The sequence below is a fragment of the Megalops cyprinoides genome, chromosome 17, assembly GCF_013368585.1.
Source record: "Megalops cyprinoides isolate fMegCyp1 chromosome 17, fMegCyp1.pri, whole genome shotgun sequence".
In the NCBI taxonomy this organism is placed as follows: Eukaryota; Metazoa; Chordata; class Actinopteri; order Elopiformes; family Megalopidae; genus Megalops; species Megalops cyprinoides.
In genome coordinates, this window is record NC_050599.1 from 11,118,048 (window position 1) to 11,139,866 (window position 21,819).

General features: G+C 40.9%; 2 protein-coding genes across 2 annotated transcripts in view; both read right to left on the bottom strand.

Moving 5' to 3' along the window:
* akap12b (A kinase (PRKA) anchor protein 12b) overlaps window positions 1-11,187 on the bottom strand; it is a 46,280-nt gene extending 35,093 nt beyond the window's left edge. The window contains exon 1 of the mRNA XM_036549394.1: window positions 10,559-11,187. Within this exon, the coding sequence (XP_036405287.1) occupies window positions 10,559-10,672 (114 nt within the window). The 5' untranslated portion in view covers window positions 10,673-11,187. The remainder of the gene's footprint in view (window positions 1-10,558) is intronic.
* An 8,439-nt stretch (window positions 11,188-19,626) lies between these two features.
* The window catches only part of mthfd1l (methylenetetrahydrofolate dehydrogenase (NADP+ dependent) 1 like), a 63,661-nt gene continuing 61,468 nt past the window's right edge, over window positions 19,627-21,819 (bottom strand). The window contains exon 27 of the mRNA XM_036549740.1: window positions 19,627-19,721. Coding sequence (XP_036405633.1) covers window positions 19,632-19,721 — 90 coding nt within the window. The 3' untranslated portion in view covers window positions 19,627-19,631. The remainder of the gene's footprint in view (window positions 19,722-21,819) is intronic.

Here is a 21,819-nt window from a genome sequence, read left to right on the forward strand (position 1 = left end):
AGTATGGCATTCTCTGCATTACCAGCAAATTTGGAATATAATGTACAGTTTTTAAAAAAGGATAAATTAATAGAACAAGAAGACCACAATCTGGCCAGTAAAATTTCCCACAGATGATGTATACTAGAATTCTTGTGAGAACAGCACAGGGTTAAGAATGCCCTCCACCACTCCCACGGCAGGGTCACCCTCCCACTTCCCCCTTTCCAAGAAAGAAGATCAATCCTTATTTGTTTGTTCTAGACTACTGGATGTAGTTTCAAACCATTTTAATGCTGGGGAGTAAGTCTGAATTATTGTGAGGCTTTACTGGAGACTACGTCAAACTACCAAACACGCCATTGGTATTCATATGATATGCAAGCCAAAGTGTCCCACTAAAGTGTCCCATCAACACTTTGTCTTAAACCTGCCCTGCCATTTTTCATACTGAAGCAAGCAAGAGGACTGAAATGGAAACAAGTCTTGACATTATTTTGTTTTATCATTGGTAATTTAATACATGCAAATGTATTTCTTTAACATGAGGAATTTGGTGATTGGTGCTGTAGATGATAGAATGATCAGATCATACGCTGGTCCACACAGCATGCTGAATGAGGTTGAGGTTGACTGAGCATTGAGGTGACTCTGAAATGTCTGGAAATGACACAGGAAACTACTGAGATGCCCTGTGCCTGACGTTAGCGCCAGGCCTCATGCATCTTTGGCAGGGCAACAGGAGCTCTGCTGTGTGCCGTGAGGCTGGCGACAGCAATATTCTCCAGCTCTTCCATCATGGCCAGTCACAGCTCCTACACAGGGGCAGAGACACGGCTTGTACTGTGTCTACGGGGACCAACACCTCTAGGGAACCACTGATACTACTGATGGAAACATGCCAAGCCATGACCTGCTGGAACCCAGCCCAGCTGGGCTGACAAGAACCACTTGGTTTTCCATGGCCGTACTCAGGCTGTAAAACCTCACATGGGTTGGAAATACAAGGAGTATTAGACAGATTAGATAGGCACCTAGGCAGGAAAACAGAATACATATTCATGGAGTTCTCAGAGTTTGGTGTGTTAGCCAGAGCTAGCTGGCATGAAAAAATAGGTCCAGTATATTTCATATTATTCCTTGATATAGCGGTGCAATTTGTAATATGCGGTTACGTGCATTTCTGACCACAGAAAAAGTTTATGGTAGGTATTGATAACTGTAGCTTCCACACTTTCACATTGCTAGAGAGGACAGGAATTAAGGTTACAGAGCAATTTGGAAGTACAATCTCTCAAAAGTTAAATTGAGGGCTGTCTGCAGAGTGTAAATTGCGCATAAGAAGTGCTTTCATGGAAAGTGAGGAGGATGCAGAGGAGAAACCGCCAGCATATCCATGATCACTGCTCCCAAGCGTACGGAGTGTGACCTTTTGACCGCACATTCCACTTTGTCATGCTTTAGCTGTCGACCCCACAGCATGAAAACGGGGGAAAATATTTCCATCTACAGATGGAGACAGAAGCAGCGGCCACACACTGACATACAGGTAGGGCCCCAAACGGACGGCCTCAAGTCAAACAAAAGTCATGGTGCTTCCATCCTGGATTTTGGTTGGGAATGTGCACACCCGCTGAAGAATCGCTCCTGTATTTTAGTAGCCATATGACAGCGTGCAAACACGTTCTTCTGCCTGCTCAATTCTGCCATACACCAAACGAGTCACAGATGATGCCCATGTTTCTTTTGACATTGAGTTTAAGCCTGGTCCCCACTTTTTTGTTCAAGGTTAATAACATTGAGAGAGTGAGGTTGAACTCCTTGGGCTGCTGCCATTTACCACCCCCCAAACAATGAGTCTGTACTTCTCACAGGGCTTGTAGTTGGTAATAAAGGTTTATTAATGCCAGTCCAATTCAAAATACTTAAGATTGCTTTGCTATGGGAAAGACTACAATAGTTCCTGTGAAAGTACATAATCCATAAAAGAACTCACTGCTCCTTCTCATTGACCAGCAAGAAACAGTTTGGAACTGTCCTACATATCATATTCATATACATCTCATGCAGCCAGCATAGTTGATTGGAACCTATATGATTAAATTTCTACTCTCCTATCCCTTCTCCTCATGTCAAGCATTATACCTCACTTGTTTCTGTTTTGGTATTCATATTTTGGAGTTTAGTAGAGTTTATGCATAAATTAATGTGTTTTGGACATCTGAAGGACAAAGGACAAAAGGCCACAGACAGGCGAAGACACAAGCTCTTTCTCACAAATAAACAGGTCTGTTCTCTTCAGCTGGAGAGCGGGTGGATGATCTGAAATGATAGGAAACTGGGCCTAATTATGGTCAAACATCTTCCTATTTCTTTTTCATTAGGCCACAGTCACCACTAAAATGTCAGCAAACATGCCCTGTTTCCATCTTTGGGTAAAAAGTACCCAATTTAAGACAGAACGATTACAGAATCAACTTGATTTTATTTTTCCTCAATATGAAACTCAGACCACTCAGAATCACTCAAAACCTAGAAGTTTCAGTGGGAGAAAACTTTTTTATCAGTCTTGCTACCCTGGTACTTGAGTGATCCTCACATTAAATAATGATAATATTCCTACACCCTGCCATGCAATCTGTGGTAGCTAATTTCCTATAGCTTTTACACATGATTATTAAAGTTCTATCCTGTTCTATTTTAGTAACCAGTTTATTGTGAAGTGTCATGCTTGGATCCACTGTCAGACACCTCCCAAAATGATAAGGTACCTAAACACCGTAACAGCATTTCCTCTTCATAAGCATTTAAAACAGAATTAAAGCACTGATATTACATACCTAAAACAAAGCACGACATTGAAAATGCCAACAGTCAACGAGAGGTCTCAATGCACAAACAACAAAGACGAGCCCTGTTTCATATATTTATAGTTGGATTAGATTAAGTCAGGAGGAGGAGGGGAGATTCTAGCCTATGACCATCCAACCCTAAATGGATCTTCCTGTTGTTACCCAAGGGAGCAATTCCAGGAGAATTTAACCATTTCAACATCTTTTCAACTGCAGTCACTATTGGACAGGCAGCAGTTCACCACTGTGATGCTGCCCACTCTTCAGAGCAAAAAAGCCATAACATTACCCTCCAAAAGTTGCTTTTTGGAGTGAAAGGGGTATGACTGTCAACTGTCCACTAGGAAATATGGCTTATGTTTCCCATGTTTCCTTAATTTTTTGAAAGAAAATGTATGTCGCTTTTTGATTATTTGGTTGAGAAAAATTAAAATCTAACAGCTTCTCTGTGTAAACAGCATTAGAACCCTGTCAAAGTTTGTAGATCTGGGGACATAACTGCCAAGTCAGCTGCGCTGCCAAGCCGGAGTCAGTCATGTGACATTATTTTAAAGATGGTAAAGACTGCAGTGCTATAGGTGTTTCAAAGGTGCTCATTTGTCATTGTTGCTAGGTTAGACATACCCTGGAACAGGATTTTCCATACAACAGTTGTGTTGTGCTTTTCCACTGACCTGTGCTTGGATGTAGGTTACGTATACCTGAAACAAGCTGGGGGCATTTCCACAGTAAAATCACCCTGGTTTACAGTATTTGGGCCAGCTACAGATATGGTAGTACAGCGGCCTAGGGCCCATGCAAGTCAAGAAGAAGTAGGTTTACTAATCTTGTGTAAAACACAAAAACAAGAACCATCACAAAAAGGTCTTTTTAAAGGGACACTCCAAGCTAGGTAGTACAGTCTAAATATCATCAACAGTTCAGGTTATAAAATGAGCAAACGTTTTACCTCTTGATCTGTGTGGCAGACTGGCATATAAACAGAATTATTTTTCGCAATATGTTTATTGCTGTCTCTGTGACACAGGAAGACAAAAGCACAATCATCAGGATTTCTTCCTCCATCACAAGGAAGCAACCTGCACAAACCTAGTGACCAATCCCCAATAGTTTCTTTACAGGAAAGAGTGATATAGCTGGGAGTAGGATGTATAGAAAAAAAGTCCTAAAGCGCACTGTGTGGTGAACAACATTTCAGCAGCAACAGAGTCTGTCAGTTGACAGGCAAACAGCCACTTTATAACAGCACGCATACAGGTGGGTCTGTGGAAAGCAGGCTCTCTAGACTAAACCACCATCACGTTTAAATTACACCCCACAGCTGGTGCTGCCATGTCTCTGTCCATTGCCCGTGTCTCTCTGGTGTCTACTTTGCCTTTAAGCACCATTTGCCAATTTCTCATAGCATTGGACCTCCTGGATTTCTGTTATTTTTTTAACCACACAACAGGTCTTTACGGTTAATGCCATCTTCCATCCTGCCTACATCCTTTTTCAGTGAATGGAGCTCTCTGATCACAGAGACAATACAACATTGACAATACACACCTTGTAGATCACCATCACCTACATTGCCACCTTGGGCATATCACTCATTTCACTACTATTCCATGCTGTTTTGTTTTTTTTTTTTTTTTACAGTTGGCCAAGGGTATTGGCGACCTTCCCAATCCATCCTTTTCATTCTCCATCAGGGACAAGTTGTTGCAATTGATCCCCTCCGACCTAGAAGGCTTTTGCTCATCCAACATAACAGGGAAAAATCAATTCATACATTTATTTTGGGATATATCTACCTCGCCTTGAAGTCGATTAATTGTATAAATGGAGCTAACTCCTATATTAAGATAAACAGCATCCAGAGAAGCACTTTTACACAGTAGCCAACTTAAACTTGGACCTCATGTTTCTCTCATTACCTCAGTGCAACATTGTAGAAGCCTCTTCTTCCATTACATGTTTAATATATTAATTTCATGAAAACCATCTAACACTGATCATTTACACCCTTGATTTAAAAAAAACTTTTCTTTTCAGAATCACTTTTCTGTCAGGATTTAATCACCACTCATTTTATTCAGCTTTTTCAGTAGTTACCCTAAATATAAAAAGATGTTACATTAACAAACATGAGTCATGCATCTGTACTAGTCAGTGGGCATGTCTCTTCTTCCCATGAAAATTCTGTATTTGGTTCATTTGCATCTAATTTTCATTTCTGATCTGCTTTGTGGGACTGGCTATGGCAGTGTTTACTTAGCTGGAATGGGGAGAATTTGGCGTTGCATTCAAACATTCAGAGCTGCCCTCAAACAAAGAGATAAGATTTTTACATTCTATGACTATACATTTTTTTTTTTACATATATAGTATATGTAAGAGATCTGTGAGATTTGACAGCTACCTGCATGCAGTCACTAACAGCTTCTGTCAACATCTACTTCTCCTTCTACTGGTGTTTCTGAAAAGAAAAAAAACTCTTCCCTTTGACAGTACAGGCACAAAGATATAAAAAAGAGATGGACCAGAGCACTTCTGAGAATTATCCACTCCTGACCTCTCCGTATGACAAAAGCTAAAACAAAGTTGCAGACATTGTGCAGGCCAACTACTTCACCAGCAGTGCTCATGATTGCACCTCTCTCACCAGTGCCTTGTAATTCCTGGGAAATGCTTGACCTGTGGATGTGTACTGTATTTCCTTTTTGCTGTGCAAAGAAAACAATTACCTGAGTACTTTTAGCCTAAGTGCAGTAACATCAGTATGAAGTTATGGTGGAAACAGTTGGGCCATTCACCCAACTTTTTGTCAGGAGTTCTCCTCTTTGGTCCTGATTGGCTCCTTCCTGTCTTGGGCTCACCCTGCTCTGTGTGCTCTTTTAGCGAGGGGCTGTCCAACACCCCTCATCAATGGGTCCTCTGTTTGGGGCGGCTCCATCCTCCTTAGCCAGCTAATCAGACTCACGCTCAGACGCACTCCACAAACCCTCATCATGGGACATCTGGGATAATCCAATCCATCATTGCATCATTGCATTACATAATATTATCAATACACTTCCATTCTCATTTATCCCGGTTCCTGCAAAATCTGTGACTGATGTTTTCAAATTGGCATCTGCTTGAAGATCACAGGTAGAGGAAGATCACATTCTGTATCCTGAGAAGAGCAGTCACGCTGTGTTTCCAAAACTAAGCAGATGCCTTTTACGATGACACTGCATCCAGGATGGCATGCTAATACATTGTCAAGGGCACAGCATGTAATGACAGGTTTATTATTGGTAATCTGATACCAAAGGCAGACATCAAGGCTTATTATTTAGACCTAGTTTCACAAGTTTCTGGAGCATTCCTGTTCTAAACCAACATTTGTTATTGTCACCACTGCATAAATGAGTGTTCAAAACTGGCCACGTAGCACTTCAGTGTCCCTCATAGCCAAAAAGAGTCTTTCAGCCATCAGGCAAAGTGGCAAAGGATGCAACAAGCAGGCAGGTGACGCAGAAAGGTACAGAACAACAAATATTTGATAGTCAGACTCCGGAGGGTATCTGAGGGTTTGAGCCCCTTGCAGATACAGGCCTGTAGGGTGACGAGGACACAGGATGTCTGGGGGGCACGTATTTAACGTCGCGCCGCCTCTGACCTACTTCTGAGCACCCAGGAGCATTTCTAAAATTCCTCAGCTCGCTGGAGAGGATGTTTATCGGCCCCCATCTCAAGAAAAGTGCTTGCCAGCTCTGCTAACACTTTCGTTGCCAGTTCCTCCTCCTCGCACAGTCGTAGCCTGGGGAGACACTGAGGACAGGCGTCAGGCTGCCCATAAGAATAGGCTTTTATTCTCAACAACCCCAACTGCTGTCTGGCCTACACGCACCCGACCCAGGGAGATAGTATCACAGTGGCTGTGAGGAGACACTGGCAAGAGTCAACACTCAGAGCTGGCTGTCCCACTAGACATTGGCACTACATCTTCTGAGACTAGACAAAAATGAACTGATGTTTGCTTTCAGATTAAGGAACTGAAAAGTTATGCAAATATATTCAGATATGATTTCTGTTTAGTGTGTTATGTCTAGCCTCCATTTTCCAATATTTAGGATACCTGTGCTGTGCAGTTCCAGGTTGGGAATAAAGATGATAATATGAAGTGATAATATGATCTTAATCGACCATAAATAAAGAACATGTAGGTCACTATGAAGACACACTGACTCTCTATATAAAAGGGGATCATATTGTTTTATTTTTTTATATTTCCACTACTCATAAGGGCACTGAGGCTTTTGAAAGTTCATCATGCATGTTAAATGCATGATAATAAAGCAGGTTCAGCCCTTTTACAGTTCCTTTGGCTGGGATCAAGCCCACTCAGACCTATTTCAGCAAAACTTCTCAGGTGATGAAACAAAACAATGTCAGCCCTAAAGCAGCTTTTCAAATAAGCAAAATTTGCATGGGCTTTTGGCAAACATAGGTTCTGTTTACAGATCCACTGAGGATTAAGTGACATAGGACATTTGCATGTGTATATCTGAAATTTGAAAATGCAAATATCCCTCACATATTTCTTCATACATTTAAGACAATAAGTTCTTGCTTTCCATTTATATGTGCACACATGTCAGGATATACTCTAAATCTTAACAATAACAATGACAGTAAATGATGTTTCTATTTGCCAACAGACAAAAGATATAATGGGTTACATTAGTATACATAAATGGAATCCATGGCCACAACTGGTACACACAGTGTTCAACAATTATACAAGTATCATTAGGTCTTGACTGAGATCTAGGAGACCTAGGACACAATACTCCTAGTCATTGTTAAAGATAGTGGAGAGTTTACAACTTCATATCTATGATTCTGAGACACTGTGTTACCACCTTGGAATGTGTGAGTCTGAAGAAATGTCCAATGTCTACAACATAAATTAAACGCCATTCCAAAGTGAAAACTGAACGCATTTCTAACAGGTAGACACTGATGAAAGTAAAACATTTTAGACTTGCTGTACTTTCAATGCCACCCTAGCTAAGCTAAGCTATAACAAGCTGTACTTAACTAATCTGTAACTCTGAGAAAATCAGATAAGGCACTAAATACATGACTAGGAAACTAAAGACCCAGAAGTTCCATTCCATGCCTTAACTTTCAGCCATCAAAACAATAGAGGGCAGAAAAAAAGGATTGGTTTGCATTCATAAAATTTATGTCTAGCCTCAAATTGACCTATACTCCCAGCCCTCTGAAATCCAGTCATGAGTTCTTGTGGGATGATGGCCATCATGAGCATAGACCAGATCTGACAAATACTGTGATAAATGCCTAAATCAAGCTGTATATTACATAGTGAATAAGCCAAAAAGGAAAACACATCATTTCCTGCATTTTTCCCTGTAATTGTATGAGTGTGGTCAGGACTACCAAACCTGTGGTGCGTAATACACCAGGCTACTGTACTTTAGGCATCAAACACAGGCATATGAAAGCCTGCACAATGACAAATATGACATAACAAATGACATCATACAGATCAGTAGATGCATAAGTGCCTTCAAATTGTGTATTACTAATAGTAATTAAATATTAAATTGACGATTTAAGTGTTTAATTATCCCCCTACCTTGTTTCAACACTTTTTAACATATCGGCAAAGCTATGCCCATCAGTGGAAGTGGGATTTGGATCATAAGCCCACAGTCAATGGGATCTGAAACCCAAACCATTACACCATTCAGCTGACTGTCAGTGCACACAGCCCTGGGGCTTTACTCTCAGAAAGCATTACTTTAGAGGATTAAGCAGACAAAACATTGAAACGCAATACATACTGTAGTATGGCATAGCAGTTGGGTGGTATACCATTTCCTACAGTTTTCTTCAATCGATCAAAACTTGAAGAGAGACCTGAACTCGAACTCACCCAGCTAAATTAGCTAAGTGAAAATGTGAGACACTTGGCCATCATCCCAGACAATTATTGTGGCTGTATTTCATACTTGACTTTGAAAGGAATCACTTAATTACAAACATCTGCTGGGAATAATTAATAACTGCCAAACCTGATGTGAAAAATCATAAAAGATACAAAAAGGATGGTTGTAGCAAATGGCACATGAACACAGAAATTTAACTTGGCTATCAGACAGGCCAGGATTTGAACCAACAGCTATCGCACACAGTGGTGTCACCCTACACCTTTGAGCAGATGTGGAGCACAGTGTAAGAGCCTGCATGTGTTCATTTTTCAGGTTGGGCTTGAGGTATGTCTATAAAGTGAAATGTCCAATTTTTACAATTTGCAAGATTCAGTACACTGGAGGATTTTTAATGCTAGACAAGTTCCTAGACGTGGTCATACTGTATAGGTTTCCTCAACATCCAGGCCAAACATGAAAACCCAAATATCAAAATTTGCATGATACCTTCCAAAGTCCTGGGCAAGCATGCCAAACCTAGTATTTTCAAACACCTGCAGAATCAAAATGATTTACCAAAAAATAAAACCTGATTAACCAACATAGACTATGTCAATCTGTGGTATATGGTGTGACAAGCTTGAAGCTGCTACATGGAATGATTCATTGGTTATCACCAAGACAGTTGGTAAACCATCTGTTAACACTCTGCAGGGATACGGCTATGTTCTGCAGACCTATAATTTCTACAATGTGTTTAAAGAAGAATCACTGAATCTAGCAGCTTGACCTCTTTATCTATTATACAGTATACAATTCTGTTTGCATATGACACATTACATGCAAATCAGATAATCAGTTATGGTGAGCTGATTGAATTACACGTGACACCATGTGACACCAGCGTCTTGTGACTCTCCAACCTCTTGCCACAGCATCTTGGATGTGGCAAAAGAATACAACCTAAGGGGGGGGGGGGGGGGGGGGGGTGGATGGGGGGGCGCTCTAAGTTAATAAGTTTAATTGCCATAGCATTTTTTTTTTCACATAAGCTGGAGCCCACACAAGTTGTAAAAATTCATGCGATATTTCACAAGACTTTTTGATTTTGTTTCTATTCATTTTGAATATGCTAATTCACCCCCATTAACATGAATAATACAATAGTGGAGAACAATAACCCATAATAATGGATAATAATTATAATAATAATTTATCTTGTGTAATAATTTTGACGTAAATAAATGCAATATCAAATTTTCAAGTTTGTAGCATTATTAAAAGTGTTTAACGTCTGTTAAATTGTTAAGGACACTTTAGCTGTCTGGTCTCTGTGGTTATTTCACTTAACTCAATAAATCAAGGACAAATAACAAACAGCGTTTTTATTACTGCGGACCCCGCAACTGCGGTCCTCTTTTTATCCTCAATTACTGTCGTCAATTATTAAAAACTAGTAACTAGTCGTCAAATATTAAAGAACTAAGACAATATAAAAATACCTGCATACCTGTTTCAAATATTAGCACTTTTATGGAACCCACTGAATTCCTATCATTAAAACAGTAATTAAGCAACGAGAACAGGGTCCTATTCGGTCACAAGGTCGTCAAAAAACAAATCACGTATTATTTGAGCAAATTCAAGAGAAATACGCACAAATCCCTCTTTAACCTTAGTGGGTCCATACAGGGTCCATACAGGAAGTGTCCCTTACATTTAGGAGCGGGACTGGGATGTTGAGAACCCTGAAATATCCAGTCACTTTTCGCAGAACCTGCCCAAGGGTAAATTTACCTTTGCATCAACGTCCTCTTCCTCTTGGACCTCATTCACCTCCGCATTCTGCTCCTCCGTAGTGGCATCTTCCTCAGTCTTAACGTCCTGCCGTGCCGAGACTGATGCTCCCATGATGAAAACCACAACCTTTTTCTTTTCCTTCCCGTCCGGTTAACGGTTGCAAACAACAACAACAACGTCAACGACAAGATATATCCAACAACCAAAAGCTATCTGCTGACCGCTCCAGGGTAGTCGGGCTCTGAAGTGATGCAATCGGGCTCTCTGCAAACTCTTTTAGAAAACCACCTCCCCTCGCTATCACATGTACGGGACACAGGCACGCCTTGCAGCATCAACTGATGAAGAAAAAACGACCTGGATACACCAACGTCTCTGTCGAACCAGCAAACGTAGACTGCGTTTCTATTCGGACTGCACTATGACGATTCTAAAGCAACCGACAGTACATCAACATTTGAAGTCGCAGAGTCCCAGACGAACTTAATTGCGCATTACCGGTGCAAGTACACAAACCCTTCCTCCTCATTAGCTCTAGCGATACTGGATGCTGTCTGCTCAGCGTGTGTGGACGGACTGTCCCGTGCGCTCTGTTAAAAGTTTATCTTACGCAACATACGCGAAAGGGGAAAGATCTCATTAGCACCGCATCGAGGTACTATTAAAGGCGTCAGCAAGGCAGAACAGCTGAGACACCCTGACAGGCAGAACAACATGTAACATCCCAGACGTTAACCCCCGCCCAGCCTCCAAATATGATAATGATGATATATATTGCAATTCATTTAATGAATGAATTGTAACACCTCATCGTATTGTGTGTTTTTGGTGGGTGCGCTATTTCACGTGTACCGACGTGTTTTAAAAATGTGAATTTTAATCAAGCTTCAGCTGCACTGTCACAGTCCGACTTCAACTCATGAACGTTCATTTCGTGTAAACAAGTCGTCATGTGCCATCAAAAATAAATAAATAAAAAAATAAATAAAAATATTTTGACCTTCACAGAAAGCCAAAGCCCCAAGCCAGGGAATAGGTATTCACTCTCTGACTTTTATGACCGGCTGACATGTCTGTCCATTTTATCAGGTCCTTCCACAGAAGATTGTAAACGGCTGAGAAGCAAGCTCACCACAGACCAGCGCAGAGGGGGCACACCGAGGTATTGTGACGACAACAGCTAACTGCTGTGCTTGTGCGGAGCATGTCTGAGGGAATTTCTGAGGGCCAAATTACAGGATAGTCACAAATTTAAAGATCAGGTTCACAGTCTGGCGCTTTGCCGGGTTTGCTGCAATGGACCAAAGAAATATTAGAACTCATCAGGAGCAAAAACAGCACTGCCACGTTCAGTAAAACTTGTAATGATGGTGAACGCAATTCAAGACATGAAGCACAAATCCAACCTGGAATAGCTTTAATCCAAATATGCTTTTGAGTCAAATACAAATACTTTTTGCTCAAAACTGCTAACAATTTTTGTAACATCTTTGCTCTATGTATATGTATGTGTAAAATATAAATGTGCATTGTGGTAGGTAATTATAAGCTTGTGTGATGAAACTTGAGTCCAGTTACTGAAGTCTAAAAGGATGTGGTCCTCTGAGACTAGCATTTTATCGTAGTCCAGAAATAGTCTAGATTAGTCTGGCCCAAAAATCATTAGATAATTACAAGTGATTAATTATTTTAGGGACAATACTTACATGCAGCATGCACTATACTTGTCTAGACTGTGAACACTATATGAGAATAACTTGTCTAAAAAAAAACAGAACACAACCATATTCCCAAATCTGCTCAATGTTGAGGATGATGTGACAGCCATCATGTCTATCTCGAGCCACATGATGGCCATTATAGACCCGAGCTGAATCCTCTCAATAAACATGGTATTTGATTTCACCTTTGATGTCATGAACAGTATTTCTACCTGCAGTTCAGATTTTGAGCAACACAAGGGTACGGGTGCAACAAAGATGAGTTTACCAGTTACTATTTTGGTTTTTGTTGTTTTGTCAGACAATGCTTGAGGGAAAACACACTTAATGCAGCAGGAAGTGGTCTCAGGAAGAAGAGATCATGTAAGCAATGTAAAACAGATAAATAGAATAAACTTATCAAAAGAAAATGACAAACTGCAGATACCGTGAGTCACACTGCACCACTGACTAATGTAACTTACTTAACCTTCCTGTGTAAACGTAATGCTCCAAAACACAGACTGCTATCCTGTCTCAGAGCTTAGTTTGAACCTTCCCAATTTCTAACTTTCAAATGGGGAATGCAGAGATATTTCACATTGGTACTGGTTGCCTGCGCTTTCCACAAGAAAACGTTTTGTCTCCCAAGTGCTGAACACATCTTATTGTCCTATCGCAGTATCAATATTAAAATGAATTTGTAAATGTCTAGAAAGTGCAAAAGTTCTCTGAATACAAAACACATGCTGATTTATCAAGCTGCTGGAAGGTACAGCTGAAAAACCTCCTGATAGGTCTTCTTATTCAGACTGTGTGAATCAATGGATCCTTCATTTTCCAGCTCTCCATCCTGCCTCAGGCTTAATAACAACCATCACTGCGGGGTTCCTGGGTATTCCAATTCCAGAAAAGGGAGCACATGCTACCACAGTGCTTATGGAGAGCTCAAAATCGCTCCTTTGTGAAAAAAAGTGACAGTGCCTTCACTCAGTTAAAGCATTCACAACTCAGTGCAAAACTTAAGCAAGAACAAAACAAAGAATGACTACGTTCAGCCAAGATGGGACTTTTAAAAAGCAAATCACATCTGAATCAAACAGTAACATGTACTGACATCTGATCATTGGAGAAACTGCTAATGGAACATTAATGGGGAAAGCACTACCAATCTCCAAGTGCATTTCTCATTGTACCAAGACGATGAGAGCAACAAGTAAATATGAATGAGCTGTAAATACGTGTGCATTAAAATGTATAACATGTACTGTATGTGCAGCATGCACTAAAAGTAATTCTTCACACTCAGGAGACAACCCACAGCACTGCCTTGACAATTGTGTTTGACTAAATGGAATGGAAAGAGAGAGGAGTTAACACACAGGTAAAACACATCCGCATCTGTCCCCAAGCTTCCAAATGTATCTTTTACCGTCTCTGTTTTTTTAATGCTTCCATGTTTTATTGGTGAGATATATCACCAGAAAGTAATTTTTCTAAGGCTGTAAAGCAAAGCTGCCAGAATCTGTCATTTCTGGTTCATGCTCTATTAAGAGTGTTGAAAAAAGGCCTCGTTATGTGGTATTCTGTGTAATGAAAACATGCCTGCTTTTCGTCTGGATCGAGTTACTGTAGTTAAACAGAAACAAGGTTAATGGACATAGCCCCTCTCTTGGCAGGGCCCCTGTTATCCTTGCTGTTGGGAGATATTATTAAAGGACGAACGGATGGAGGTGGCATGTTGTGTCAGAATACCCCGAAGCAAGGCTGGATGTTTACCTTTACTCTTTTGAAGAACTCTTGAAACTGTAACTCTCCACAGGGGCAATAGGTAACAGGTAAGACTTGTCACTGAGAGAGAAATATTTGTTTTCTTGCCCTTTAATGAGGAGCTCTGCATACGCGGGCCAGTTCATGATATCCTGTTTCCCTCAGCCACAGGTTAAGATAGGGTGCTGTAGCACGGCCAAGCATCTCTGCTCAGCTTTTCTCTCAGTCTGTCATACACACACAAACTCATTTTAGCTCACAGCGGGACTGCGGTTTTTCCACATCATTGTTATGGTGTGTCATATCAAAAAATTACACCTGTAAATTTTACAGATATCTAGAGATGTATTACATGCTTATTACAGGTGTAAAATACTTTGCCAGTGCAGGTTTTTTCTATTGATAGCCTTGTATCAACCTGTTTAAACATTATGACATTTTCACAGTGCTGCATTTCCTGGGAAGTGGCCGTCATAAGTGAAAAAACCAAACAGCCATCCCAGAGATGGCACGCTGTGGTCTGATTTAGATCGCGCAGTTGCTTTCCTGTCAGTGTCTGGGTGCGACTGACCTTCACTACTGCGGACCATATGATGCTGATCTCATGGAAACGTTTGAGAAAAATCTCATTAAACTAAAAGCCTTCTGCCGACACAGAGTTCAGCACTCAATAGCCGAACGAGACGGACAACAGGAACAAATCCTCTCCCACACATCAAGATTGGGGTCTGTCCAAAGACAACGTGGTATTATAATAATAATCACTTCCTCCGCAGGAACAAGAGGCCTAATTGTTCGGTGTGCGATTCTGACCAGCCTGCCCCAGTACGGTCGCCCACTTTGAATGCAGGGCCCGGCCATTGTGGGAGCACAGCAGCATAAAGCTGACTAAGGCTGCTTATTGTGGCTCTGCAAGCAAACCTGGGAGCCCGCAGGTTGCGGCTACGGACAAGGGCCTCTTATTCACAGCCACCTAATTATGACCGACTCTGAACAGTCCTGTGTTTCTGAATGAATGTTTAAACAATATAGGTGCCCCGGGGTGCTTTCCTGACGTTCACGTCCCAGACACAGCGGGTGCCGGCTGTCTACTCCTTCGAGGGAGAGAAGTTTTTCATTAACCCAGGGGATGAAAGCGAGGGGCGAAGACGGTCACGTCCAAACACCCCCCCGGCCCACCCCATCCCCCCCCCCCCACCACACGAGTAAACTTCCCTGGAATTTCCCTGGCAGCCTGTCGCTCTGGTTGTTTGTTGATCGACTGTGATTGCACAAAAGCGTGTCGCGGTATGCATGGATGGAGATGGGAGTGTGTCGCCTACTTGTGCTGAACTGAAGCTAGATTTTGGGCGATAAATTGAAAAACGAATGCAGTTACTGCCTGTAAACATTTGTGTTGAGAAAAAAAAATTGTATTGTGAAGCACCTGGTCACATACTGCTTTCACATCTACCATAAGAACTTGAACTTCAAAAACATTCAATGCCATTCAGCCTTCATTCCCTTTTTGTCTCAAGGACAGGAAGTGCTAGTCCACACTCCCCACAGTAGCTGGAAAGTTATATTTTAGATCTTCTATTAAATCCACAAATTACAATTCAAATGTAATCATTAAATGTCTGTCAATAACTAATCACTGCTCATCATTTGGAGAATGTAATGCTTATTAATAATAGATAAACAATACCCGTTGAATACTTACATCAGAATGGAAGCTGAAGGGAAAATATTACAAAATCCAGCCCAGTCTGAGTTTGGCTCACCTGAAATGTTTCAAACCGATTATATTCACTCAGAGCTATTGTATCTATTTTCACTTCTGGTTTTTGTTGTAAATTCCTTTTGCACAACTTGCTGAATGTTGACAACATGAAAAATGGCCGTGACACAAGCTTCCACATTACCCAAACCCTTTACCTTTGAATATTTACCTTGACTACAAAATCAGGGCAGTAAACATCTCAGGTTGTTTAAAATTTAATAAATGAAAAGACAGCATTTTAGTTTAAATTCTAGGGCAGAGCCACTGGAGTTAATGATTATCTATTTTCCTTCATTGTAATCAAAAAACATTCCACGTAAAGCTGGGGACTTGGAATTTACATACTGTACAGCTTCTCTGGAGGAACTTAGTGATGGCACACAGTTGCTTGTCCCGCACTTCACACTGCACCTAAACATTTGTTGACAGACGGACCAGCAATGGAATGCCAAAAATGCAGAAGCATGCATGCACAGGCAGTGGTTCAAACCAACAGAAAACATCCCCTAATGACAGGCAACATGTGCGATGCCTCCGTTTTCGACCGGTAGTGAGCTCTTGTTTTTGCCTCTGTTCTTCATAGCCTTGGGGCTTAACACTTCATGTGTGAGGATGGACATCCTAGGACCTGGACATGTTTTTTTCAGACTGAACCGCAAATTGCTGCCATTTGTTTCTAGTGTGCGAGAGCAATAATTCAGTTGATTTATGATGAAAGACAGAGCAGACACAACCAAAACAATGGAGGATTCCTGGTTGTGTTTTCAATGCATGCCTCAATGTGATCAACAAATGAAAGATAACAATTCAGGAGTAATCACAATGGTTTATTAAAATACACATTGGCATTTCGCTCCATATATATAAAAGGCAGAAGAGTGACTTCACTCACTCACAGGTAAAAAACCAAAGCATCTCGATACAACTTCTGTTGGTTCACTCAGAAACATTCAGCTAAATGGATTCGACTGGAACATGTTTAACATTTAAAAAATGTTTTAATGAAAACATAACAGAGCCCATGTACAGTTAAGACTAGATTACACACTGAAATGGAGGTTATATTAAATAGTTTGTTTTAAGACCAAACAGGTATTAAAATGCAACAGCCCGACCTGTAATAATCTCTTGTGCACTATACTAATAACACTTACAGTAGATTAAGGTAAACACTTTGGTAAAGTCCCCATAGCCCATATGGTGATGGAACACCTATATGAGGAATAACTGGAGGCTGAAATACAGAAACTGAAATGGCTTACCCTAGAAAACTTCAACCGCACAGTGCGGAACATGTGCGTGCTTTCATTTTTTTTTTTTTCTGCTGATGCTTGCATTTCATTGGTATGGATCAGTGCTAGCTGAAGTCTTCTGGGCCTAGTCATTTGTTTCCTTTTCTTATTTGTATGAAGTAGCGAGGAGAGTAACTTTTCCTCCTATTGTGTGATCAGTTGCTAAGACACAGAGGTATGCCCTGAAATACATTCTCATTGACCTAATTCAGTTTTTCTGAAATGTACATCGTCACATCTTGTGAACAATCCATGCATGAAATGGCTCTAAATGCTGTAGTGTTCAGCTCCGGATTCAATTTCAGTGTCTCAGGTTCACTGACTTGAGAATCTTCCTGCAGGTGAGCAGACAGGAGAGGTAAGGGAGCCACCTGAAATCAGAGGGGAGAAGACCATAAAGACATGCTATACATACTCTCAAAAGGATATTGGCCATTGGCCAGCTGTGATGGGTAGAAATTTAATGTGCTGTTAAATCACTGAATTGTATGAGCAGAAAACAAACCTTTTACTCCTTGCACTAGCAGAGAGCTGCAATATCGGCTTCAAATAAGGGGTGGGGGGGGGGTGGGGGGGGGGTCACTGACAGCAGAAGAAAAAGCTCCACCCATTTTGGGGGACATGAAACCTCATCCCAAATAGACTTGGGCACTGCTGGTTTAAAATCTGTAAAATCAAGATGTCATGTGAACCACAGAGTCAGTTTCCTGACTCCCCTTGGGACCAGAACCAATCAGCTCTCAGCAGAACAGAGGCACTTTCTCCCTCAGTACTGTAAAGAGGTCTCCATCTAAAGGTGTCCAGGTTGCCACACCCTGAATGGCCACTTGATACTTTCCACCTAACATTCCTCCTCGATCCACAGGGTGTCCAAAGAAATTTTTAAACCCACAGTTTGTTAAGCAGTGTCCAGCAGTTTTAATTTTATTATTTCAATTAGTTCAAGTGGAATTTTAAATTGCTTGTATCACCACCTTTATTTAGAGCGACTGGCCATTCTGCTGAAGGATCTGAAAACTGTCCAGTTTTTATCCATTCCAAAATGATGAACTCTTCACCTCATTCAATACTGTAATTGAACTCAATTCATTTCTGAAATGAGCTACTAATATGTACGGTCAGTTTCATAACCAGTCAGCTAAATGAAATGAAAGGGATAACTATATGCTAAGGAACAATTGTTGGCTAACATGCAAATTTGACATGATCAGAGCTTTGGGGATAGAAGATTAAAATCCAGGTAATACCCCTCATTCCAACATTACCACCAATTACATAAATCACAGTGGCTCAACATCAAGTGAAATGTGTGATAAGGAATCGTCCTTTGACGATTTATAGATTTCACCATAAACAATGAAATCCATACGCATATTACAGCAAGTCTGCAGATAGTCTTATCAGGTTTAAGCAACCCTTGGGAACACTTTCTGCAGACAAAAAAAAAAAAACTTTACTTTCAGAGTTTCCTATTCAAATTCCCAGAGAAATCTGATGGCTGCAACACATGAAAATTAATGCACCACAATAGACCCAGACTGCTTCCTAAATGAGACCATTACACATTCATTTTCAAATGGTAAAGGCACAGAAGCAGCTAAAGTAACTGTTTCACAAAATAAGACATATGTTTAAGTGAACAGGGCTGCACTGGTTTTCACACAGTAATATGACACAAGGATCTCATACGGCAGCCATGTAGGATATTGGTTCAGAACTTGGACTACCAATCAGAAGGCTGCAGGTTCCAGATACGTTGTTTTGCTTTAGCAAATATCCAGCTGTATAAATGGACGAAATGTAAAAAAGGAAATGTAAGCAATTCAAGTTGCCCGAAGCACATAATTAATGAAACATTCAGTAGTAAATGAAGCACTGCATCTTCAAGCCTTGCTGTGGTAACTATCATAAAAGAAAATGCCTGCCATCTGGCGCAGACCAAAATGCCAGCTTACTGGCCTGCAGCACTTCTCAACAAATGAAGACAGCTCCCTTAGGACAAACAGCATTTTATTTGCTGGATCTACATATTTTTAAGTACCCTAGGGGCCGCCTTCTAGCCAAACTCTCATTCAATTAAAATAAAAGTTTTTTTGGTACAGCAAAGAAGGGCTAAAACATTTCTTGTCACCAATCCAGTCCCAATAGTTTAACAAATTGCTTATCAAACAGCAGAGCTCACAATGCTAATTCAATTTACTACCTTGCCATTTTTTGATATTGTGCCATTGCCATCCAGCTATATTATGGAGCAAAATGCCCAGTTAATCAGTAATGTTTCAAGCAGTTAAAATCTGGGAACTCTAGGATGTTACTTGTTGAACTGTGGTTTTTCTGCGTATGATGAAATTACATGTGTGATGTGACAATAAATGTGAGTGCTTCTGTTGTCAACACAAATAAATGAACTCATGAAATTCTCCAACCAAAAGGAAAGTAGAGCATAAGATTAAGCCTCCAGACCCAGGACTGGATCAAGAAAAAGTAACTGGGACAGCCAAGAACAGGGCTGGTTACCTGCAGAATTTTTGTAGTGTGAGGTCCTCTCAGAAGAGCCCTGTGATCTCCTCGGTTTCTGGGTCCAGATCGATGTCGTAGAAGCAGGGCCGTGTGGGCAGGCCTGGCATGGTGCTCATCTGTAAGACAGACAGACAGAAAGAAACTCAGTCTAGCTGCGCTCTCAGGTGTACAGCAGGGGTGTATCACTGGATTCCTGGAGGGTTGTAGACATTAATGTTTTTTGCTCCAATATCTACCTACAATTTCTCAGCCACAATCACTGTCTGAGTTTGGCATTTCTTGGAAAACTGATGTATTACAGATGAAATACATATCCTCAATACTATATTTTCATTTTGGGAAATGAAGTGAAAACACACACAGCTAATGAACTACCTGGAGAAAATGTAGTCTGATAAGAAAAACTGGCGCACGAACCGCACCTCCAAAAATTATATTTAGCACCCCTGTCATACAGCAAACTGTAACTGACTAGTTACTAACAATGACTGCTTAAAAAATGTTCAGTGTGACATTTTAATGCAAAGGCCCCTATTAAGGGTTAAGTACAGAGTGTTGATGTGAAAGCTACCGACTTTAACCTTCAGAAAAAACTGTAACGGGACCAAGGGAGTGGTGGTGGGGGTGTGCTATGTGTCTGCAGAGTGGCTCCATTTCCTGGTAGACTGGAGCCATGCCACATCTTCCAGCCAACTCGCAGCCACACACCTGTTGCCAGTGAACTCTCCCCTGGCTTACTGAAGGCTTCCCAATCTCTCTATGGGTGCGAAGTACCGGTGAGGGAAAAGCATGGAGGGAGTAAGTAGTGTTTAGATGAGCTGACAATTGAATTTGTGTACTGAGTAACTTTGAATAAGAAACGGCATTGGTGTTTGATCCTGGATTGTGTTTGACTACCACCTTACCTGCTCATTTGGATTTGTTTACTGTAGTGGGAACCATCTTAGCTAGCCAATAATAGAGAAGGATTGAGGGAGGTGCAGGTAGGATCCAAATGGAGTAAGGACTTGTTTTGTGATGTTGCTGTGGGTAGTGCATACCTGTCACAATAAAAGTCCTATGGTCCTTTTTCATATTACATTGTGTTTGGCCTGTCATTTTATTGCACAACCCCCTGCCTCACCTCTGGACCCGTCACAAAACCTTTATTTTGAGACCAAAAAAAAAAAAAGCCCTGGCTTTGACAGGACCTTCACTTCCTACATGCATGCTGCAATTAAAAGATGAGGAAGGTTAAAGGATGAAATGTGGTCAATGTTTTCTGTGTTGCTAAACCTCATCTTTCTGAAGCTTAAACTCTTTTTCATTTTCCCATTGGAGCAATAGGTAAGGAAACAGGTAAGGAAGTAAACTGGATGGAATACATGCATGAATGGAGAACTGATTCTGATTTGACAGCAGCTACTTAATATTTGTCAATCAAAAACTTATCTTTTTATTCCATAAGTGACATATGATTTAAAGTTTCTTTTTCACTTATGAAACTATTTTCGTTTTCAAGTATTCTTTCACTCAACCCCCAAGAGTAACCCACGGCATATTTTTGTCAGTTATGTGCTTTCATAATACTGCTCTTGGTTTAGACTCAAGAGAGAGCAGTTTCCAGAATGGCTGTCAAACTGGGAAACAAATCTACATGGACATCGTAACAGATTAAGTACTTCAGCAAACATATTCTTGAAAAAGCAAATATTCGAACCAAGTCGATCCTGAAATATTAGGAGTTTTTTTAAGCCCAAGACCAAGTGTAAGACCATATTAATGCCACTGTTCCTTCACCATATTAAGTTCTATGGCTTTGCTTATATAACTGTAAATGGAACAAAGTTTATAGAAAAACGACACACAAGTTGCAATTAAATGGGTCCCTCCATTCACTGTGAACTCATTTCCTCAGTACTCATTTCCTCACAAACATGTGCTTCAGCATGTACACCATGAGCTGCCATATAACGCATTGTTTACTCTCCTGACATTTGCACGATGCCAGTGATGTTATTCTGACATAGGCAGATTTATTAAGATTGCGTGGCAATGCAAAGGCCAGGCTGGAGTGAGAGCTCCTCATTAGATTTCCCAGAGGAGCTGCTCAGTACATGCAAGCACCTGGTGTTGAGGGAAAGTAAAGAGGTAAATCTCTTGCCCACAGCAGACCTTGGGAATCACGCACATGTCATTAGAGCTCAATATGAATCTGAGATTTTGGCCAAAGAA